The 22,551-nt window shown below is 73.7% G+C and overlaps 3 protein-coding genes across 6 annotated transcripts in view; 1 reads left to right on the top strand and 2 right to left on the bottom strand.

Annotated features, from left to right (window-relative positions):
• Positions 1–6,215: 6,215 nt before the first annotated feature.
• Positions 6,216–8,479, bottom strand: LOC142408705 (interleukin-12 subunit beta-like). Its single transcript, XM_075499279.1, has 6 exons — positions 8,410–8,479; positions 7,752–7,973; positions 7,362–7,470; positions 7,099–7,280; positions 6,827–6,975; positions 6,216–6,377 (listed from the first exon to the last, which is right to left on the bottom strand). The coding sequence occupies exons 1-6, from the start codon at positions 8,477–8,479 to the stop codon at positions 6,216–6,218; spliced, it is 894 nt and encodes a 297-aa protein (XP_075355394.1).
• Positions 8,480–10,724: 2,245 nt separating this feature from the next.
• Positions 10,725–18,821, bottom strand: DQX1 (DEAQ-box RNA dependent ATPase 1). Of its 4 annotated transcripts, none has more exons than XM_075499349.1 (12): positions 18,676–18,821; positions 17,773–18,076; positions 14,966–15,159; positions 14,291–14,666; positions 13,766–14,005; positions 13,368–13,467; positions 13,028–13,186; positions 12,619–12,810; positions 12,366–12,491; positions 11,827–12,017; positions 11,552–11,742; positions 10,725–11,314 (listed from the first exon to the last, which is right to left on the bottom strand). In XM_075499349.1, exons 2-12 carry the CDS (start codon positions 18,052–18,054, stop codon positions 11,134–11,136), a joined length of 2,232 nt encoding a protein of 743 aa, XP_075355464.1. In that variant the 5' UTR covers positions 18,055–18,076; positions 18,676–18,821; the 3' UTR covers positions 10,725–11,133. The 4 variants fall into 4 exon arrangements, with proteins under 4 accessions (XP_075355464.1, XP_075355466.1, XP_075355465.1 ...); XM_075499351.1 differs by having other exon boundaries at positions 12,366–12,453; XM_075499350.1 differs by having other exon boundaries at positions 12,366–12,453; positions 12,734–12,810.
• Positions 18,822–20,509: 1,688 nt separating this feature from the next.
• The window catches only part of LOC142408783 (dedicator of cytokinesis protein 2-like), an 86,140-nt gene continuing 84,098 nt past the window's right edge, over positions 20,510–22,551 (top strand). The window contains exon 1 of the mRNA XM_075499347.1: positions 20,510–21,313. Coding sequence (XP_075355462.1) covers positions 20,626–21,313 — 688 coding nt within the window. The 5' untranslated portion in view covers positions 20,510–20,625. The remainder of the gene's footprint in view (positions 21,314–22,551) is intronic.

Raw genomic sequence — 22,551 nt, 5'->3', positions numbered from 1 at the left:
CAGGAGGGAGGCTCCGGCCTCGCGGGGAGTGTCTGCCGGGCGCCAGGCTGTCCCCGGGGCTGCCGTGGGGTCTGCCCCACGCCCCCACGGGCATGGGGTGCTGGGGCCCCACGGCAGCCCCATGGGCCCGGCCACGCGCAGCCCTGCCTGCGTGGTGCCGGCGATGGCGAGGGCCGTGGGGCCGTGGCTCAGCCGTGGGCCGCCAGCAGAGCAGGAGGGGAGTGGGAGCTGGGTGCTGCACCCGGGCCCAGCTCTCGCCTTCCTCCACGCCCCTTCGCTGCCCTGACGCTCCCCATGGCTCTGGCTCCGGCTGCGTCTGGGGCTGGGACGCAGCGTGCCGGCCTCGCCATCCCCGGCTCACGCCCTGGCCATGCGAGGACAGCCCCTTCCCTGGCCCCCGGCGCTCGGACGCTGCTGGCGCGCGGAGGGAGACGTCGGCCGCCTCCCAACGGCTTCTGGGGTCCTGTCCCCTCCCTGGGAGGGCTGGGAAGCCCGGCAGCGCCGCGGAGGCTCCTCTGGGGCTGCGGCAGGGCTCGCTGCGCGGGGAAGGGTGGGTTTGTGCTGCCGGGAGCCTCGTCGGCCCTGCACTGGCCCTGGGACCGGGCCTGCCCAGCCCCCCTGCCGGCCCCGGTCCCCACCCGCCGGGCTGGGGGAGCGATCGGGCCATGGCCGTGGGGCGGGGATGGACCCTCCCGCCACCTCTTGAGCTGCCCTGCGCGTCCCTGGGCTGTGGGAGCGGGTGGGGATGACTCAGGGTCTCCTCCTCTCCTCCTCTCTGCCAGGCAGCGCTGCTGGCCCCCCCGGAGCTCCCTGTCCTCCCGGAGCTCCCTGCCCCCACGGCCCTGAGAATCCGAGCATCCCCCCCCCCCCGGGCTCCCACGCTGCCCGGGCTACGCCCACTCCTGCCCTGCCCTCAGCAGGGGCTCTGCCCACCCCTTGCCCCTTGCCCAGCCCTTGCCCCTTGCCCAGCCCTTGCCCGTGCGGCGGCAGCGATGGGCAGGGCGCTCCGCCGAGCAGCCCCTCACCCTGCCTCTGCCCGCAGCCGCGCTGTCACCCTTCGCGGCGACCCGGCGGATCGGGCACCCCTACCAGAACCGCACACCGCCCAAGCGGAAGAAGCCACGCACCTCCTTCAGCCGGGTGCAGATCTGCGAGCTGGAGAAGCGCTTCCACCGCCAGAAGTACCTGGCCTCGGCCGAGCGTGCCACCCTGGCCAAGGCCCTCAAGATGACGGACGCCCAGGTCAAGACCTGGTTCCAGAACCGCCGCACCAAGTGGAGGTAACGGGGCCAGCCCCGGGGCGGCTGCCACAGCCCCCACAGCTCCGACCCCCTGCCTCTCTCTGGCACCCACTCCCCACCGCGGCTGTGCCCCCCAGGAGGGGCTGGGCCGGGGTGAGATGGGGTGCCTACCCCCGCTGCATCCCCTGTGCCCAGCTGGGTGAGGCATGGTGGTGCCGAGGGAGGGACGGGCTGCCGGGCAGAAGCTGTGGGGCATTGCCGCACCGGTGCACAGCAGTGCCGGCAGCAGGATGGGCTGTGGGCAGAGGTGATGGGGCATTGCCGCACCGGTGCACAGTGGTGCCAAGAGGGACAGGGCTGTGGGGCAGAGTCTGCGGGGCATCGCCACACTGGCACACAGCGGTGCCGAGAGGGATGGGGCTGTGGAGCATTGCCGCACTGGCACACGGCGGTGCCAGCGGCAGGATGGGCTGCAGCGGGAGGCTGCGGGGCATTGCCGCACCGGCACACGGTGGTGCTGGCAGCAGGGTAGGCTGCGGGGTGGAGGCTGTGGGGCATTGCCGCACTGGCACACAGCGGTGCCAGCAGCAGGGTGGGCTGCAGGCAGCAACAGGCGCGGGCAGCGGGGCAGTGCCGGACGGGCCGTGTGTGCTGGCAGGAGGCAGACGGCGGAGGAGCGCGAGGCAGAGCGCCAGCAGGCCAACCGCCTGATGCTGCACCTGCAGCAGGAGGCCTTCCAGAAGAGCCTGAGCCAGCCGCTGCCCCAGGACCCGCTCTGCATGCACAACTCCTCCCTCTACGCCCTGCAGAACCTGCAGCCCTGGGCTGAGGACAACAAGGTGACGTCCGTCTCAGGGGTGGCCTCCGTGGTGTGAGGTCCCTGGGGAGCTGTGGACGTGCCGGGAGGCGGCAGTGGGCGGTGGGAGCCCGGCGGGGTCTGAGCCCCGCACCTCCAGCCCGTGGCAGGGAGGGGGCTGCTGCTTCCCGGGTCCTCCCCTCACGGGCAGCCCCCTCCCTGCCGCGGGCCAGCCCCCTCGGGCCCTTCCTTGGCCACCCTGCAGCTCTGGGTGGGCGGACGTGCCCCTGTGGTTGGACTCAAAGCTCTGCCGACCCCTGCCTGGACCCCTGCCTGGAGCACCGCTGCGGGCAGCCCCTTGCCCGGACCCCCGGGGAGCCCAGGGCTGCGCCCCTGCACCCCGTGGGCCTCTGCAAGTCCAGCCCCCTCCCCCCCCCATGCCCCCCACTCAGGGGGCAGCTCCTCGGGTGGTCCCCACTCAGGACCTGCTGCCCACCCATCAGTGGCTCTCCTGGCTGGGCCAGGCCAGGTCCCGCTCCCCCGGAGCGGCAGCAGCCCCCAGCCCACCCAGGGCCGGCTGAGCAGGACACGGGGTGGCCCCCCCCATTCCCAGTGTTGGGAGCCCCCCCACCCTCGCTGGTGGCCGCCGCGGGGTCTGCACCACCTGCAAAAACTTGCCTTATCCTGGCCGGAGTTTGCCAGCTCTGGCTTCCAGCCGCAGCCCCTGGGCTGGACGAGGAGCCTGGCCCCCGGCCCCCCCAGTGTCGGGACAGACTGACGGACTGGGCTTCTCTGCCCCATGGGCCGGGCTCCCCGGCGCTCCTGGCCCCCGCCGGTTTGCCAGCTCCCTGCGGCCCTGGGCCTGGACGTGCCCCCACAGCACCCCGTGATGGACTCGGGGTGCCCCTGTGTGCTGAAGGATTGCACCAGCCCCCCGCCCGCTCTCTGGCTCCCAGGACCCCCTTCACCTTCCCCCGTGCTGCCCGGGGCTGGACCGAACCTTGGTCTGGCGTGACCCACAGCACGCTCATGGGGAGGCTGAGGGGTCTGAACCCCCCTCCTCCAGCAAATATCTGCCCCCCTTCCCTGGTGACCCCCTGAGTGTCCCCAGCCTCGGCCGGGGACCCCCTCCCCTCCCCTGCTCCCCCCAGGGACCGGTGCCCGCAGCCCCACTCCAGCCCCAGCCGGGATGGGGCATTGCCCACCCCCGGCCCTGCCAAGGCGGTGCCCGGTCACCGGGACCCCCACTTGGGCCAGCTCCGGCCGGGGTCCCCGGTTGGTGATGGGGGAGGGGGGGGGCCATAACGACGGCCCTGACCCTAAACTTGACCTTGACCCCCGCCCCGCCGCTGTCCATGGTGCTGCAGCCGCTGCCGGGGGCCGGCAGGAGCTCGCCCCCCACCCGCGGGGGCCGGCAGGCTCCTGCCGGTCTCCCCCGTTGCTACCGGGAGGAGGCGGGCAACCGGTGCCGGTTCCCCGGCGGCGGGATTGGCTGCGGTTCCGTGACGCGGCCCCGTTTTACCGGGGGGGGGCGGACCCGCCGCGGCGCCGCCGCAGAGCCGCCGGGATGAGCGCGGCCGAGGGCCGGCCCCGGTCCCGGTGGGGCGGCGGCGGCGAGGCGGTGCTGCGTGCCCGTGCCGAGGCTGCCGGGTACCGGCGGCTGCTGCGCACCCGCGCTGCCGAGGTGGAGGCGCTGCGCGGGGCCGTGGGCGCGTTGCACCGGCAGCTGGAGGGGCTGCGGGACCGGCGCAGCGGGGAGCTCGCCAAGTACCAGGTGCGGGGGGATGGGGAGGTGCCGGGGGGGGGGGGGATTGGGGAGTCCCAGGTGATTGGGTTTGGGAAGGGGCAGGCGGCCGGGCTGCGGGGAAGGGGGGCGGATGCTTGGGATGGGCGGGGGGGAGGGGAGGCACCGGCGCGGGTGGGAAAGGTGCGGGGCCTGGACGCCCGGAGGGCTGGGGAGGGAGGCCAGGGGTCCGGGGGGTGAGGGAGGACAGGAGCCAGGATGGAGGTGGGGAGGGGGGCCAGAAGTCCGGGGAGTGAGGGAGGACGGGGCCCGGCCGGGGCTGGGGAGGGGGACCAGGGGTCCGGGGGGTGAGGGAGGACGGGGCCGGGATGGGGGTGGGGAAGGGGGCAGGGGTCCAGGGGGTGAGGGAGGACGGGGCCGGGCCGGGGCTGGGGAGGGGGACCAGGGGTCCGGGGGGTGAGGGAGGACGGGGCCGGGCCGGGGCTGGGGAGGGGGGTTCAGGTGGGGCCGGGGAGCGGGATCTGTGCGGGGCGGGACGGGGTCCGTGCGGGCCGGGGGTCGGCCCGGAGGCCCCGGCGTTGCTGACGGCCCGGCCGGCAGGAGCGGGTGGCGGAGCTGGAGCGGGAGATCGGCGAGGCGGAGGCGGAGATGGCCCGGTGCCTGCGGGAGTACCCGGCGCTGCTGCGGCTGCGGATGGCGCTGGAGGCGGAGATCGCCGCGTACCGGTACGCGGGGGGGGGGGCGGGCGGGGCGGGCGGGGCGCGGGGCTCAGCCCGGGCCTGTCTCTTGCAGGGAGATGCTGGAGGGCGAAGAGCTGCGCCTGGGCTGCCTGGCCCCGCCGTGACGGGACCCCCGGCCCCGCTGCGGGGCCCCGCGCCGCCGGCACCCGCCGGACCCCGCGCCCGGGCCCCCGGACCCCGGACTTCTGCGCCTCGGGGTCCCCTGAGCCCCCGCTCGCCCGCGCCTCGGGACCTCCCGCCCCCGGACGCCCAGGCCACGGGACTCCCGGGCCCTCTGGACCCCTCTGGGCTCCTGGAGCCCCGGTCCTTCTGTCCCCCTGTGCCATGGGCCCCCCCCGGACTCCTGGGACCCCCGGCTACCTGGACTCCCCAGACCCCTGCCCCGGGAGGCCCCGGCCCCCCAGGAGGGCAGCACCCACGGGGCCGTACACTCTCACCAGCCTCTCCGGAGTAGCAGCGGGGCTGGGGTCCCGGCCCCGGCCTGCGCGGAAGCACCTCAATAAAGCCCTGTGGCATTACCTGGAGCCGGCCCGTCTGTGGCGGGGGGCAGCGACCCCCGGCCGGCCCTGCGCCGGGGGCACCCCGCTGCACTCTCGGGGTCTGCGGCAGAGCCGGGGCGTGGGGCGGCTCCATGGGAGCCTGGGTGCCGGGGCCATGTCCTGCAGGGGCTGCCTGGCTGCAGGGTCTTGGCTCCCTCCCGCCTGGCCGCGGCCCTTTGCCCCCGGGCTGGGCACCCCGCGGGGATGCTGAGTGGGGCCCATTGTGGGGGCCCAGCCACGGACACGTGGTGGAGGGAACTGTGCCCCAGTGGGAGCTGAGCCCCCCCAGTGCTGGCGCGTGGTCCCTGACCCCCCCCCCCCCGCCCCCGTGGCCGTGTCCTGCCCCGGGACTGGCGCTCCTGGGGTCAGGCAGGGATCCTGCACCCTGGGACGTGGGGACCGGGTGCTGCCCCCCAGGGCATGCCCCCTTGGTGTAGGGCAGCACATCCCCGCTGGGGTGCTGCCCCTGGGCTGGGGACGCTGCCCCACCGCAGCCCCCAGAAAGGAGGCAGATCTAGGGGGGTTGATGAGGAATAGGGGGGTCCAGGGTGCCCGTGTCCCCTGGCAGGCAGTTGGGCGGGGCTGGGGGGACGCCCCACCCGGGCCAGGGCTGGATACGGCCGCTGAGCTGGGCTGTCCCCGGCTGGGCTGGAGCACGCACGCGTGTCACACGCCTGTTTTCAGCCATGCCGAAGGACCCCGCGGTCCAAGCCCAGCAGCCCAGCACCGGCAGGGAGCGGGGGACCCTCAGGGAGCGGGGGACCCTCGGGGAGCTGTGGGGCAGCGGGGGCCTTCACAAGCCTGTGACCCCCCCTGGGGCAGGGGCCAGCCTGGGCACCCTGAGCAGAAGGGCAGGGCAGGCAGGAGCCCTGCCTGTGGCGTGCCCAGCTGGAGCCTGCGGAAGATGGGGGCTGGGGGACCCAGCACCCGCCACCCCCCACAAAGACTAACCGAGGTTTGTCGTAGTAAAGCCAAGCCCAGCTCTTTAACAGAGGTAAAAAGCCTCTTCCAAACCGTACGAGAAAATGGGAAGGTCGTTGTTGGGTCCCTATGGCTGCCACATCTGGGGGGTGCCCCCCAGGCGTCCCCGTGCACACGGAGGTGCAGCGGGGTAGGGGAAGGGTGCGAGGGGGAAGGCGGTGTCCGTGCGCAGTGTCAGCGCGCTCGGAGCCGGTGCTGCTGGGCCGCATCGACGTCCTGCCAGGCGCTCCAGGGGCTCCAGGCGGCGTTGGCGTAGGGGTCCTGGCAGCTGATGCGCACCCGCTGCACCCGCTCCTGCAGCCGCGTCTCCTCCGCGCCCTCCACGTACTTGTCAACCTGCAAAGCGAGGCCGGCTGTGGCCTCGGGGAGCACCCCGGCACCGGGGCAGGGCGCAGCCGGCATGGGCGCCGCTGGAGGCGAGGCTGCGGGGACGGTGGGACAGGGCAGGAGCAGGGCTCGGCGCGGGGGGCTCAGGAGTGGGAGACACGGGCACCTCCCCAACCCAGGCAGTGACGCTGCCTCGCGTGGGTAGCACTGGGGGCGGGGAAGCAGAGGTGACAGCCAGGAGTGACAATTCACTGCCCCAAGGAGAGAAGCAGCGTAGCGGGGAGGGGGCCGTTGCTGAGTCCCCGTCAAGTGCCTGTTCCCAGTGGCACCCCTGGGCAGAGGGAAGAGCCCAGGCTGGGGCTGGGGCAGGGTGGGCGCGGGGCAGGGTGGGCGCAGCAGAGCGAGGACGCGGGGCGGGACGTGCAGGGGCAGGCTGGGCGTGGGCATCCCGCAGTTACCTGGGTGCCGTTGAGGAGCTGGTACTGCAGCCGGTAGAGCAGGGCAAAGTAGGACTTGGGGAGCGGCCAGGAGGCCGGGGGGGCCCAGGCCAGGTGGAGCTGCTCCCCCCGCCGCTGCACGGTCAGCTCCTGCGGTGGGTCGGGCCGCACTGCGGGCAGAGCAGGGCTCAGCACAGGGCAGCGCTGCCCAGCCCTGGGGCCGAGCCCTCCCACAGGGCCCCCGGCACCCCGAGGAAGCCCCCTGGACCCCGCTGCCACTGGTCTGAGCTCACCAATGTCGCGGACGAAGAAGTGGATGGAGACGTTGAGGTAGGAGGTGGTGGAGAGCCCCTCCAGCTGCAGCTGCAGCTGGCGCAGCTCCTCGGCGAAGGGGCAGAAGGAGGGGTCCGTGAAGCTGGCGCTGAACTGGCCATGGTGGCTGGCCGCCGGCACCCACTCCCCCAAGGAGCCATCACTGCCAGGGGGAGGAAAGCGTGAGGGCTGGGCAGCCACTGGGCCGGGGCCGGGTCAGGGGGGTGGTCCCTGGGGCACCCACCTGCGTGTGAGGCGGGCGCGGAAGACGGTGGAGTGGGGACAGGTCCAGGAGCAGTGGAAGGAGCCACGGTAGGACTCAGCCTGGCAGGAGACGTTCATCCCCTCCTTGCCTGGTGGGGCCAGGGGACAACGGCTCAGGGGCTGCATGGGGCCGGGACGTACAGCACAGGCGAGGCTGCCCCCGTGGCTGGGCTGCCCCCATCCCCGCACAGCCCTGCCCGGTGCATCCCCGCAGCCCCGTGGGCTGGGCACGAACCTCTGCAGATGCACGAGCGTCCCCAGCCTACCCCCAGCCCCTTGCATCCCCCCCCGCCCCAATAACCCCCCTGCTGCCTCAGCCCTGGCTCCCCTGCCCGGCCGTGCCAGCCCCCTCGCGCCCGGCCCCACGTACGGGCGCTGCTGACCACCACGTAGGTGGTGTCCAGCAGGACGGTGCCGGCCCAGCAGCTGTAGTTGCCCGTGGCCGGCAGGTCCAAGCCGAGGATGGTGAGAGTCTGTCCCTCGGCTATAAGCTCAGCCATGGGCTCCGGCTCCCCGTTCTGCGTCCAGGTCACTTGCTGCTCCGAGGTGTTGCATTTCACCACTATGTCCCCGTTCAGTTTCCCCACCTGAACTGGAGACGAAAGGCAGAGACGGGTCAGAGATGCGCTATGGTGTGGGCAGCCTGTCCCCCACAACACCATGGGGCTGGGTGCCCCCTCGTCCCGACACACCACATCCATCCTTCCCCATGGTCCCCACCCTGCTCCCGCACCCCGCGTCCATCCCCCCTGCCCCATCACCCCATGTCCATCCCCACCCTGCTGCCTCACCCCACATCCATCCCCCTGCTCCCTCACCCCGTGTCCACCCCCCATCACTCTCATTCCCATCCTCTAACCCCCAGCGCACCAGAAGAGCTACCCTGACCCGGGTTCGTGTCACCCCGTATCGGAGGGATGCGGGCGCTCCCTGCTCCCTCCAGCTGCTGTGTGGGTCCTGCAGCCCCCCCCCCCCCCGGGGGGTCTCCCCTCCAGGCCTCCCCTTTGCCCAGACGGGGCAGGACTCACACTTTGGGGGGAAGGCAGTCAGGGCGTCCGCAGGAGAGAGGCACAGCACCAGCCCCACCAGCACCAGCATCTGGGAGGGGAAGGGCAGTGGTAGGGGAAGGGGAAGGGCAGCCCCGTGCCGGGGAGGGGGGCCAGCCGTACCGCAAGAGAAGGGCAGCCGGCCGAGCTGGGACGCAGCCAGCAGGATCAGCAAGGGCAGAGCCCTCGGCCCTGGGACGGCAGCAGGGCCAGGCAGGAGGGGGAGCGGTGCAGCGGGGGGGAGCCCCGCACAGGGCTGGCAGCCAACGCAACACCCCGACCCTTCCCACTGCCGGCCGCGGGGTGCCCAAACCCTCCCGGGGCCGCGGCGCGAGCACCCCCCGGCACCCCCCGTGCTGTGCCTACCTCGCTGCCGTGGTGTGCGCTGCTCCGGTGGGCTCAGCCTGGGCTGGGGGCCAGCGGGTGGCTGGGTTTATACTGAGCCGGGACCCCGCGGGGCTGCCCCAAGGTGAAGCCAAACCACAGAAGCATCACAGTTCTCAGAAGAAGAGAAAGCTGCGCTGGGTGGAGCTGCGAGCCGGGACCCACGCTCAGGCCCCAGCGCTCCCGGCCCCAGCCTTGCTAGGACTCACTGTGGGTAATTCCCCGGCCGGGGGGCACCCGGGACCTGCTGCCCTGCCCCAGCTGCAGGCATTGCTGGGGCGATGAGGATGGGTCCCCTCCCAGGAACCGCTGGGCGAAGGGGCAGCACTGGGCACCTAGGGCAGTGCAGGAGCCCTGGGTGCTCCCAGCTCCCGCAGCGCGGTCCTGAGCCCCAGGACCAGCTGAAGGTTTGCACATCACCGCGTGCCACACGCAGCACCCGCAGCCGCACACAGCACCCGCAGCTGCACGCAGCACCCGCAGCCGCATGCAGCACCCACAGACACACAGAGGACCCGCAGCCACACGCAGCACCCGCAGACACACACAGCACCTGCCGCGGGGGGAGCAGGGGCCGGAGTGCGGGGAAGGGACACCGAGGCTCAGCAGCGCCTGTCCTGGGGTCCGGAGAGGGGAGGCGCGGTGCTTGGCCCTGGCCTGTTGGGCTGCGGTGGGTCCCCGAGGAGAGGAGCGGGTCCCTGCAGGGGCTCGGGGTGCTGCACCCAGCCAGGCGCGGGCTGCCTCGCCCATTCCCTCCCCGCCCAGGGCCACGCAGCTGCCCCGGCCGCTCGTCCTGCGGGATGCTGTGCTGGGACGGGGACGCAGGGCAGAGGCAGCCACGGCCACCAGGCTCCTCTTCGCCGTCCCCGCGAGCAGCGGCGCGGCTCCGCTGCACGGCCGTCTCCGCTCAGCCTGGCGAGGCACAGCCCCTCTGCCCGCAGCAGGCGCCGGCCTGGGCCCCCGCTGCCTGCAGCCCCGGCCCGGGGACAGGGGACAGGGCAGCCCCCCCACCCCGGGCGCAGGCGGCCCCAGGCTGGGGAGGGTGGAGAGGTGCAAGCTGCACCCCGCTGCTCCCACTCACGTACTTTCTGGGGTTCCTAGAAAGCGAGGGGGAAGTTCGGGCTCCGAGGAGGCTGCGGGGAGGCCCAGCCCTCACTTTTCCACCCAGCCTTCTAGGCGCTGTGGCGGGGACAGGGCGGCGGAACCTCCAGGCCCCTTCCCGGGAACAGCAGAGCCCCCACGCGTGGGCTGCGGGGAGGGAAGGAGGGAGGAAAGGAGGGTCAGCTGCCGGGACGGAGCAGTCCCGTGCCGAGTGGTCCGTCCTGGGGCAGGGGCCGGAGCGCAGCACCCACACTGGGCCCCCCGGCCCCCCGAGGGGAAGCTCAGCCCTTGCCCATGGTGCCAGGGAGCCACGAGAGAGGCGGGACTCGCTGGAAAGCTGGAGGGGACCCCAAGGCAGGAAGGGGGACCCTGAGGAGGGGAGGGACGGGGACACTTCGCCCCAGGGGAGCACCCGTGCCCTGTCCCAGCCCAGGGCTGCACACCCAGACGGCCGCCCACCCCCGCCGGCCACAGCTTCCCCTCTGCTTCTGCAGAAGAGCACGCGACCGCAGCGGGGAAGACCCAGCGCAAAGGCCAGGGCTGCCCCTCGGCGCGTCGACGTGAGCGGGAGCAGCGGTACGCTACCCAGAACCGGAGGCAGGAGGTGAGCAAGACCAGGGCTGCCTCATGTTCAGAAACCCCCCGGGAGAGGGGAGGCTCGGGGGGGCGCAGGGCTGCCCGCAGGGGCGTGGGGGGAGCCCTCGCCCCGCTGCAGGCAGGACCTCGGGGTGGGACGGGACGGAGCCCACCCTCGCCGGACCCCTCTGCGGCACGAGCCCTCCTCGGCTGCAGTGACGATGCGAGGCCAGGAGCAAAGGTCACAAAACTTTATACAGAGACTCGCAAGCGGCCCCTCGGCCCCTGCTCCCCCGGGCGCGGGGGGAGCGGGACAGGCAGGGCCGGCAGCCCCAGCCCCGCGGCAGCCCCCCAGGAAACACGGAGTGGGGGAGCCTGGACAGGGAGGGCCGGCACGACTCCCCAGCCCCGGGGCCAGCGCTCCCCCGAACCGGGCTCTGTCCCCAGGGGAGACGCTGGGGGCCAGTCCTGTGGCCGCCACACCACGACCGTGGCACAGAGCTGTGGTAGCAGCAGGCTCTGCCCGCACCTCCCTGGGGACCGGGTCGGCCCCCGCAGCAGCACGGCCTCCCCGGGGCTCTCCCGTCCCCGGCGGTCACAGCCAAGCCTAGGTGGCCCCGACGCGGGGGCTCCGGTGGCTCCGGCTCACTGCAGCACACAGACTTCCCTCTCCTCATCCTCCCCGCCGGCCGCATCTCCCAGCGGCTCTGGCACCGCCGGCACGTCCTCCACGGCCACCACCTTCTCCCGCAGCTCCATCAGCAGGTCACGGCTCTCGCTGGGCGGCAGGTTGCTCAAGTAGTACTGAGGTGCCAGCTCCACCAGCCTGCGGGTACGGGGGGTCAAGGAGGGGCAGCCAGCCCGGGGGCCTCCCTGGAGCAGCCTCCTCGCTCCCCCGCGTGGGAACAGCCCCCACCCGCCCCAGCCGTCCACAGGAGAGGAGGCCCAGGCCGGGCATCGCACCCCAGGGCTCCGCTGCGCTCCCGGGCCGGCGCCAGCTGCGGAGCCGCGCACGGACGCGGCCCGGGCGTGACCCGTCCTGCCCCGTCCCCGAGGTCCTCACATTTGGGGCTGGATCTCCGAGACCACACGGAGACAGTTGTCCTGCGAGATGGTGAACTCGTGGTAGAGGACCCAGGGGGGCGGGCGCTGGGGGGGCTGCCGCAGCAGGTAGCAGCAGGCGGGGGGCAGGTGGGCCACGTGCTTGTGCGTCAGCATCACGTAGTTGCCGGAGCCGTCGATGTCCCGGGCGACCTGGGGGGCAGAGCGGGAGGGGAGCGGGGCTGGCTGGCACGACTCCCGCCCCACAGCCGGGCCCCTCGCAGCCCCCCGGCCCACCTTGAGGAAGTAGCCGGAGATGAGCGCTCTCTGGACGTTGAGCACGTTGGCATCGGTGCCGAAGGCGGGGGGCGAGACGGGCAGCTCGATGCGCCGCATCACCTCCAGCAGCTCTGCCCGCACAATGCTCGCCAGCCGCAGGGCCTCCCCGCTCACCGCGTGCTTGCGGCACCAGCCCTCGTCCGCGTTGTCTGCGGGGAGAGCAGGGTCAGCGCCGCGGGGACAGGGCTGGACGAGCAGAGACCCCTGTGGAAGCGGGTGGCCCGGCTGGGCTGGGGGCTCACGGGCCACGAAACCAGGCACCGCCGCTCCCGCAGACCGCACCCCCTCAACGCGGCGGGGACGGGTACCCCGCAGAGCGCGCGGCTCCCAGGCTGGGGCTGGGACCCCCCCGCAGCCAGGCTGGGGCACCCGGACGGGGTCAGGAACGCGGCTGCAGCGCGGGGACGGCTGACAGGAGCAGGGGACGCGCGAAGGAGCCGTGGGACACGCGCGGGGCGCGCAGCCCACCGGCAGTCGAGCCCCTGCCCGGCACTCACGCTGCTGGAAGGCGTTGAAGATGTTGATGAGGGTGAAGTGGTCTCCGTCCGGGTGGAGCAGGGCCCGCCGGCGCATGGTCACGGCCTCCTCCAGGTGCGTGGCAGGGGGCACAAAGCAGGGGGAAACTGGGGGTGGCGCAGAGGGGAGGTCACCACGTGCCCCCCAGTACCACCCCTGCCAGCGCTGGCTCTCCGGGGGCTGCGCCGTGGCCCGCGCCGGCAGCAGCGGGCTCCGAGCCCCTCGGCACGGTACCTGTGAGCATGGCGGCCAGGCTGACCATCTCCTCCACACAGTCGAACTCGCAGGAGGCGATGAGTGCCTTGGCCAGCTGGGGGTCCAGGGGGAATTCTGACATGATGATCCCCACCTCCGACAGGTTCCCGTCATCGTCCAGGGCAGCCAGGTAGTCCAGGTCCTCCAGCGCTTGCATCAGCGACTCAGGGGCTGGGGCAGGACGTCAGCTGGCTGCCGGGACCAGGCAGCCCTGCCCATCCTCCTCCTGCACCCACAGGACCCTCCAGCCCCTCTCCAGAGACAACCCGGGCCGCAGCGGTGGCCACGGCTCTCCAGCTCCTCTGGCACGGCCGCCCCTGTTGCGCCCCTCTGCTCCGGCCCCCCCCCCGTGCCGTGCCCGGCCCCTCCGCGCCCCGCGGGCACTAACCCGGCCGGTCGAGGAAGTCGCACTGGCCCATGTCGGCGATGTCCAGGCGCTTCAGCAGCAGCACGAGGCGGCTGAGGCTGGTCTCGCTGACGTGGGGCGCAGGGCTGGGGGGCAGGCGCTGCTCATAGAAGGCCTCCGAGTAGAGGCGCAGGCAGGTGCCTGCAGGAGAGGGGCCGTGAGCCACGACGCCGGCAGGGAGGGAGCCCAGGGACGGGGCAGCGAGCGCAGGCGGGCAGGGAAGCGTGCCGAGCCATGGGCTGCCTGGGGCCCCGGCGGGGTCGGGAAACAGCCCCCTCCCGCTGGAGGCGCGTTCGGGGGACGCCCGGGCAGGGGCTCTCACCTGGGGGGCTGCCTGCAGCTCGCTGCATGCGTGATTCTGCCTGGCTCTTGCTGATGGGCCGCAGCACCTGGGACTCTGCCCGGATGCGGGGGTTGTAGACCTGCAGGCGAGGCTGTGAAATGGGGCACCCGCGGACGAGCCCCCGCCTTCTCCAAAGGCCCCTGTGCCCCGCCGGTGCGGTGCCACCGCTGCCACCTCCCCGGGGCAGGTCCCACGCCCCGCACAGCATCCCCCAGGCCGGGGCATCACGCAGAGCCCGGGCCGAGCAGACAGACTGCTGCGGCCCCACGCTCCCTCCCCAGACTCGCCTCCGCCCATACTGCCGACTGCGCCCCAGAGCAGAGCCGGGCCCCCCGCTCGCCGCTGCCTGGCTCCCCGCCCCGGGCTGGCACACTCACGTTGCGCAGCTCCAGCCCCGAGTCGATGACGAAGCGCACGGCGCCCAGAGAGAAGGACGAGTCCGCAAGCCAGTGGGTGACGATCACCCGCCTTTCTCGGCCGCTCTCCTCCAGCGCCTCGTACACCTTCTGTGCCGCGTGGCCCACGCCGGGGTGCAGGGGCAGGACCAGCAGCGGGCCCAGCCCCGGGTTCAGCGCCACGGCCTCGGTCTGGATGGCCCCGCAGCACTCGGCAATCTCCTGCGGGGAAGGACGGCGGGACGTGATCCCTGGGACAGGGCCCTGCGCCGTGCCCCGCAGCTGCCTCCTGGTGCCCTGGGGGAAGGACCCCAGGCCCCCCCCGGAGCCCACCGCCCCTCCACGGGAGCCCCAGCTCTTGCAGTTTAATCCCCAGCAGCCCCTGCCGTCCTCAGGGCTCCCCGCACACAGCTGAGCGGGATCCCCCAAACCTTCCCCCTTCGTTCCCCCCAGCCTCACAGCACGGCGAGTCCCCCAGGAGCCAAGCCCCGGCTGCCCGCAGCCCACCTGCTCGCTGGCCAGGAAGAGCAGAATGTGGCCGGGCTCCGGCCGCCGGTGGATGTCCAGCACGGCCTGGCAGGCAGCTGCGACGCGGCCACGGGCCGGCGGGTCCCTGTAGAGCAGCTGGGGAGGGGGCCCAGGCCCCGGCACCCGCACCACGGGGGGGTCCCCGCAGAAGGCGCGGAGCCGCTCCTCCATGGCCGGCGAGGTCACCACCACCACCTTCAGCGCGGGGCGCTGGCGCAGGACGTCCTTCAGCAGCCCCAGCAGCACGTCAGTGGGCACCGTCCGCTCCTGCGCCTCGTCCAGCACCACCACGCCGTACTGCCGCAGCAGCGGGTCCGACGTCATCTCCCGCAGCAGCATCTCGTCTGAGCAGTACCTGCCGTGGCCCAGCCCCGTCAGCGTGGGGCGGCCGCAGGGACCCCCGGCGCCGCGGGCTGCACCGCTGCAGGCATCCCCGCACACAGCCCGGGGATGCAGCCTCGCCCCTTCCCCAGCGGCAGGAGTCCCCACCGCAGCGCCGGGGGGGCCCGGGCAGCCAGCAGCCTGCTTCATCGCTCCCCGCAACGAGGCCAGGCTGGATTAAGAGATTACGCTGCCGCCGCGGAGCCGGATTAGAGCGCGGTGCGACGGGCGCTCCCGGCACGGGCAGCCCGGGGGGCCCCCCCGTCCCCGTACCTGAGGATGGTCTCGGTGGTGCAGCAGTCCTCGTGCGGGACGCAGTAGCCGACCTCGTGGCCCAGGTTCAGGTCCATCTCGTCCGCCACGCGCAGGGAGAGGCTGAGGGCGGCCAGGCTGTGGGGCTGGGTGCAGGCCACCAGGCCGTGGGCGAACTGCAGGGAGAGGGCGTACTCCGCGCACCACTGCGGGATCTGCAGGGCCAGGACGCCGGTCAGGGCCCGGGGACGGCACGGCCCCGGCCAGGAGGGCCGCTCCCCTCCCCATCATGGGGCGGCACCCGCTGTGCCCCCCGCGAAGGGCAGAGGGACCCCCCCCCAGCAGCCCCCGGCGACCCAGCCGTGGGACCTCCCAGGCCAGAGACCGCGCAGAAGCGCCTGACAGCCCAGGCGGGACCTTCCCTCCCCGGTTCCGTCACCTCCGAGCCCCAGCACCCTGTGACACGAGCCCCACGGCCTCGTCGCCCCATGCCTGCAGCGTTTGGACAATGCCCTTAATAATGTGCCTTGACTTTTGCTCAGCCCTGGAGCAGTGAGGCAGTTCGACCTGGTGCTTGCTGCAGGGCCCTGCCGACTGGAACCATCCTGCTCTATTCTATGCTGCTCTATTAGAGCTATCCTGCTCTATTCTATTCTATTCTATTCTATTCTATTCTATTCTATTTTCTATTCTATTCTATTCTATTCTCTATTCTATTCTATTCCTGCTCTATTCTACCCTCCAGGAGGGCTGGGCAGGTCCCCGGTCAGGTTCAGCGCAGAGCAGCAGTCACTGGCCAGGTCCGTGAGACCCAGACCTTGCAGCAGCCACAAGTGTGGGGCAGGGGCTCGAGCCTCCTCGCGTGGGGCCAGAGGAATCACACACTGCCCCAGGAAACCCCACGGCGAGGGACGGGGAAGGAAGCGCCAGGGAGCAGCCGCTGCCCGAGCACCCGGCCGGGCAGCAGGGGACGGTCCCGGGGCCGTGTGGCTGTCCTTTGGGCACTGGGGGGACCAGAAATCTGCTGTCTAACTGCTCCCAACTCGCCGCCCGCCTCGCTCGCTCCTCCCGTGCCGTGTGCCCCCCACGAGCAGGTGCCTGCACCCCTGTGTCTGCCCAGCACCCGGGGTCATGGACGGACAGAGTCCTGCCAGGGGCCGCCTCCAGAGAGCCCAGCTGGGCAGGAGCACACGGGTCATCCACTGGCCCGGCAGTGACCGCGGGCGGGCGCGCAGCCTGCTCTGTTCCTCTACCCGGCCCCACAACTGCCCCACAGATTGGCCGCGTTCAGCCGTGTCTCCGCGCACGGCTCTGCACCCTCCCTTCTGCCGCCTTGCTGCCTGCGAAGACGGGCGAAGGCAGTGGCACGGGGCACAGCCAGCCCTCGGCCACGACAACGGTGAAGGGACCCGGCTTGCGCGTTGGCTCTTGCCACTTTGGGCGGAAACACCACATTTGAGGGGTGCTGGTGCACCGACACGCAGGGTCAGCTGCTCCACGCGGATGGAGTCGCGTCCCCTGGCCTGCTCAGGGCACAGTGGTCCCAGGGCCCCACAGGGACTGTAGGCGGGGTGTCTGCACCCAAAAGCAGCCTGGCCCCGGGGCCAGACCAGGCCAGGGCCCGCACAAGGGCTTTATTCCCCAAATCCGGCACCCCGCGGGTCGGCCAGTGCCACGGGCTGAACCCAGGCCCGTGCTGCAGTGGGATCACATCCAAGGGAGGTGGTTTGGGCAAGCGGCCCCGAGCCCGCTGCCAACACCCTGATAGCCCCAGAGGCCGGCAGCTGCCACGCGGTGACCCAGCCCGCGTCCGGCCCTGCGGAGGCCACGGCTGCCCCCGCAGCTCCCAGGTGATCCCTCCTCAGGTCAAAGTCTGCGTGACGATGTCTCCGGGTGCCGGGGCAGGGGCTGCCAGACAGGAGCAGCTCCCTGGGGCGGGCAGGCAGGGTGCTGGCACCCCGGGCCCACCACCATCCAGCCCGACCGCCCGTGCCCGCCACCGCCCCATGCACCCGGGCCCAGCTCCGGGGAGGGGCCATCTCCCCCTCCCTGCGCCGGCCCGATGCCCTGCGCCGCCGTGGCAGCCGCTCCCAGGGCGGCCGTGGCAGCACTTCCTGGCTCGTGCCAAGGCTTTGCCCGGGGCCCCGGCGCCTGCTCCGGCACATCCCGGCGCGCGACCGCCCAGCTCTGCCCTAGCCCTGCCCCACGCCGGGCTCACCGTAGCGGCACGCTGCCAGGTACCGCAGTGGAACCGAAGCCCTGCGGGGCCCGTCGCCCCCTCCGTCCCCGCCACAAGCTCAGACACCGCCGCGGGGTCAGGGAGCTGCTGCCCAGCCGCAGTCCCATCTCCGTGCCTTCTGCCCGCAGCCCCGCAGCCGCCCGGGCTCCCACCTCCCCGCTCCACCGCGGCCCAGGGCCTGCCAGCACGCGGCGAACGCGTGGCAACGCCGTGCAGGGGGCTGGCGGGAGGGGAGCACGCGGGGCCTGCCTGCGCCGCTCCGGCAGGGGCGAGGGCCCAGCGGCTCCCGTGCCACGGGGGCTGTGGCTCGCTCGCACGGGAGCGGGACCCAGGCGCAGGCCCCAGGGGAAGGCGGCGGCCTCGGGGCAGGACCCAGCTGCTGCCGACAGCGGCGCCGGAGGCGTTTTGAGCAGGAGGGACGCGACGCTCAGCCGGGATCGAGCGGGCGTGGGGAGAGACTGCTGGCAGAGTGGCCGGTACCGCAGCCCTGTGCCGGGCTGCCAGGCAGCGGCGTGGCCCTGCCCAGCCGCCCGCAGCCCCCAGCCGGGCCGGCTGCTCCCGACGGCCCTGACACGGCCCCCGCACTCACCTGGGTGCTCTTGCCAGTGCCGGGGGGCCCGGACACCAGGATGATGCCGCTGTTGCCTTCCAGGTGCTCCATGAAGCTGTACTTGGTGGTCCAGACGGGCAGCTCCCGGCGCTGCCGCAGGAGCTCGTAGTAGCGGGAGGAGAAGGGCAGCCCGTCGTAGGGGTTCACCTCCAGGTCGCCGTCGCAGCCCAGGGCTGGGTCGTCATCCTCCTCCTCCTCCTCCAGCGCGGAGCCAGGGCCGCTCTGCCGGGGCGGGGAGCCAGGGGCCCCGCAGCCGGCCATGGCGGGGACGCTGGCGCCGGTGCTGCGAGGGCAGGCAGGTGGAGCGGGACCCGCCGGGTCACAGCAGACCCGGGGGAGCCCGGCGCTGACCCACCCTCGCCCGCGTCCCCGGCAGCGGCCTGGCGCGGCCCACCGTCCCCTCCCGCTGGGGTGGGGGGACCTGCGGGGCAGAGGGGCCGGGGACAGGCAGGAGGGCGCGGGCAGAGAGGGGCAGGGGCAGGCAGGGGGCCGGGGGGGACAGGCAGGCGGAGCAGACCGGGCCAGAGGGGGCCGGGCCGGGCCGGGCCACCGGGAGAGCACGGCAGGACCGAGTGGGGTGCGGCGGACAGGACCGGGCTGTGCGTGGGGGACCGGGCCGGGGCGCAGGGGGTGTGGAACAGGGCGGACGCCTCGGAGGCGGGCGGACCCGAATGGCACGGGCCGCGCCGGGCCGGGGGGGCACGGGGCCGGCTCGGACCGGACCGGACGGGGCACCTGAGCACCGGGACCGGACCGGACCAGACCTCACCAGACCGGAGGGGGCGGGGCGGGATCCCCCGACTCAGCCCCCCCCCCGAGCCGCGGCCCCGGTTCAGGTTCCGGTTCCGGTTCCGGTTCCGGCCCGGCCCGGCCGCCGCTCACCTGCGCGCGCCGCCGCCACCTCGGGCCGTGCCTCGGGAGGCCGTCAGGTGACCGCGGCGCCGTCACGTGGCCCTGCCCGCGCCCGCCAATCAGCGCCGCGGGGCGTTCCCCGCCCGCCGGCGCGCGGCCCGTTGCTAGGCGCGGCCCTGCCTGCGTGGCGACGGGACGGGACGGGCCGGGCCGGGCCCCGGGGCCGCCTGCGCGCCCCGGCGGAGGGCTCAGCCTCCCGGGGCCCGGCCCGGGGCCCCTCCCGTGGGCTCCGCCCCGCCGCCCGCCCCGGCGTGCTTGTGCGGAGCAGCCGCCCGGGTCCCGGCCCCGGGAAGCGGGGCCCGCCCCGGCTGCCCCGGCCCGTGCCTCGGACGGGGCCGTGCTCGGCAGCGCGGGCCTCGCCCCCTCCCTGCTCGGAGCCCCCGCGCTACCCGGCCCGCGGGCCGGCCTGCTCCTCCGGGGCTGCCCGCTGCCCCTCCGCTGCGAGTCCCGGGTGCGCGGTCCCGTGCTGGGCGCGGCTGCAGCCCGAGCCCGCCGGCAGCCCGTACCGGCGCCGGGCATCCCGGTGCCGGGCATCCCGGTGCGGGGCACCCCGTACCGGCGCCGGGCATCCCGTGCCCGGGGCCCTGCACCCACAGCGTGCAGCCGGTGGGGGCCGGCAGGTGGAGCTGCCAGACCGGCAGACGGCCCGCGGCAGCCCGGCCCGGGCAGCGGGCACCCCGCCTGTCGGGGCAGCGGAGCAGAGCCGGCGGCGGGCAGCGTGGCCCCAGCTGGCCCCGGGACTTCGGCGTCGGAAGCCGCCGGCGCGAGCGGGGTCCGGGAACCCCGGAAAGCGAAACTCCGAAGGCGCCTGCAGTCACCGCGCTGCCCCCGCAGCTCCGAGAGAGACCCCCGGCCCCGGCCTCTGCTGCTGCGTGCCCGTGCCACACCGGGCCACGGGGACAGGCGGCTGTCTGACCCAGCCTCGGCCACCCCTGAGCCGCGGGCCCCGGTGCGGGCAGGTCCGTGCTGGCGTGGCGATGGCAGGGCAGCTGCCTGCGCGTCCTGACCTTTGCCGCCGAGGGATGGCGGCTGCTGCGGCTGTCCTCGGCCCCGGGTGCGGGCTCCCCTGCATCGAAGGTCCGTGCTGCAGGCTTCAGTGCTGGCACAGCCCCGTGGCGAGTGCCCGCAGGCTGCGGCGTGCTGCCCCAACGCGCTCTGCTCGCGCCGGGCATTGCCACCCCAGCCAGGGACCTGGCCGTGCCAGCACCCGGGAGCAGACGCCCAGGCAGAGGGGTGATGATCCCAGGTTATCCCCTCCGGCTCTCTGGGCAGAGGCCGCACCTGCAGTCTCTGTGCTCGGGGGCCCTTAAACCCTCCCGGCTGCCTCCTCGCTCCTGGGTTTCCCTGTACCCCAGCTCCCCTCACCCAGCTCCGGCGGCTCACCCAAACCTGCTCGAGCTCCCTTTCCCGTGGGGGTCCCCGTCCCCTCCCTCACCTCTTCCACAGGCTGAAGGGTCTGTGAGGGCTGCCCAGAGCAGGCTTTGGGCCGGGGTGTCTGCCCTGGAGCCTGGGGTGTCTGCCATGGGGCCGGGGGTGACCCGTGGGATGGGGGAGCTGCACCCAGGGGTGACCCCAGCGCAGGCTCGGGCTGGCGGGGGGAGGTGGGGGCCTGCGAGGGGGGCACGGGCGGCGCAGGGAAGGAGCCTGACGCTGCCTTCAAGGGGCCGGTGGAGAAGTGGCTCAACCTGCGAGAGCGGCGGCCCGCCTGCGGAAGCCCTGCCTGGGCCGGCCAGGTCTCGGGGGAAGAGGGGGTCCCAGGGCAGTGTGGCCGGGTGGGGCGGGGGCCTGGCCCGGGCTGGGGCTCCGCTGCCCAGCGCTGGCTCGGGGCTGAGCAGGGCCAGGGGACGAGCATCCAGCCCCCGTGGACCTGCAGCACTGGACGGCCAGGGTTTGCAGCAGGCGGCAGGAAGGAAGTGGTTGATGCTGAACCGTTGCTCCGCTCACCGTCCTGGTGCCGCAGGGAGCGGAGGGCTGGGCACCGGCCCCCAGAGCCCAGGGCATGGCCGTGCACCGCGCCAGCATTTGGGCTGCCGAGCCTCACGCACCGAGGGATGGGGACGGGCCAGCCCCAGCCAGGGAGGCCGAGGCCTCGTCCCTGCGGTGCTGGTCTGGAGCGGTGTGGCTGGGCTGAGCGCACGGCTCCCTGCAGCTCCCCGAGCCACGGGGTGGCCGGGGCTGCCCTTGCTCCATGCACTGGGCTCCAGCCCCGTGTCCCGCTGGCTGCCGAGCTCTGGCAGCAGTGCTCAGCTGGAGGGGCTCATGGTGCCACAGCGTTGCCCGGGGCCAGCAGCCCCATCGTGTCCTGCAGGCAGGGCCAGTGAGCCACCCGAGCCTGGGCCCCCGGGTGGGCGGCGTGGCAGGGTTCTGGAGGCTCCATCCCCACCACCCCTGCCCTGGTGCGTGAAGGGAGCGCAGGGCGGTCGGTGGGTCCCTGCAGCACCCAGCTGCCCGTTGAGGAAGCGGAGGTTTGCACAAGCTGGTGAGACGCACGTGACCTGGGGAGCGCGGCAGGAGGAACCAGCAGCCGCCCTGCGCAGGGCCCTGGTCCCAGCGGCACAGCCGGCCATGGCTCCGTGGCTGCCCACCAAGGAGGAGAAGTATGGCGTGGGTGAGTGTAGGCTTCGGGGCTGAGCGGGCGCTGGTCCCTGCTGGGCTCCCCAGCTCGCCGGAGGGGTGTGGGGCTGGCGGGACGGGGCACTTGCTGCCGGGGCGATGCTGCCGGTGCCACCCGGCTGCGGTGGCCCCGCAGCAGTGGGCTGTAGAGGGATGGGCGATGGCGGCTGGGCGATGGTGGGGGGCTGCGGGGTGAACAGCGCCGGTGGTGCTGGGCTGGGTGGGCCTGGCAATGATGCTCAGCGGTGCCAGGCAGGGGCCAGGTCCCTGCGATGCCAGCGCTGGGTGGGCCAGTGGGTGCAGGAATGAACGGGGGCTTGGCGGGGGGCTGCGGGGCTGGTGACGGGGTGGCCCAGGGGACAGGAGCTGAGCAGGGCGGGTGTCAGCGGGACCCGCACACCCAGAGGCTGAACATGGCTGGTGCTGGGTGGGGACGGGGAGCTGCGGGGCTGAGCGGGGCTGGGGGCAGAGCACTGGGGCGGGGGGCTTGGCACAGGATGCGGCCCTCCCCTCTGAGCGAGGGACCTAGGCTCAGCCTGGCCGTTGGAGTGCGGAACCCTCCAGCCCAGGGGTGCTTAGCTTGTTAACGGGGATCGTTGGCTCACGCATGACCTGCTCTCAGGGAGCTGCCTGGGCAGCCCAGAGCCACCCCTACAATTTGCCCCCGGTTCCGGCTGGGGTTTGCTCCCCGCCTCTGCGTCTGTCATGGCAAAGCCCTGGGCAGCCCCGCTCCCCGCACCACCCCCCAGCCCGGGGTCCCCGTGCCGACCCCAGCCCCCGTGCGAGCACACGCTGCCCGTACCCCACGCCAGCCCTCGCAGCCTCGCGCCTCTTCCCGTTTCTGGCGGGGGCCGTTTCCTGCACCCTCCCCTTGCACTGCCGGCAGCACCGGGAGCAAGGGCTGAGCCCCCGCGGGGTCCTGGGCAGCACCGGGAGTGCAAGGGCTCGGTTCCTGCTTGTTAACGCCCGGCAGGCATTAACCGTCCTGCAAGGAACCCTGCCTGGGGGCCCGGGGGGGTGGGAAGGGGCTGGAGGGGAGCGAGCCCGGACCAGGGCTGGGTCAGGGTCCCGGTGTGGAGGGCAGGGCGGCAGGAGGGGTCCCGTGGGACTCGGGGCTCCCGGTGCTGCAGGGCGTGCCGGGGCCAGCACGCGGGGTTCTGCTGAGCGGTGCGGGGCTGGGGGCGTCGCAGCGTGAGCCGGCCCTGGCCAGGGCTGGCGGCGGGCACGGGCAGC

This window comes from Mycteria americana, chromosome 4 (assembly GCF_035582795.1).
Source record: "Mycteria americana isolate JAX WOST 10 ecotype Jacksonville Zoo and Gardens chromosome 4, USCA_MyAme_1.0, whole genome shotgun sequence".
NCBI lineage: Eukaryota > Metazoa > Chordata > Aves > Ciconiiformes > Ciconiidae > Mycteria > Mycteria americana.
This window is presented reverse-complemented; position numbering and strand designations above follow the sequence as displayed.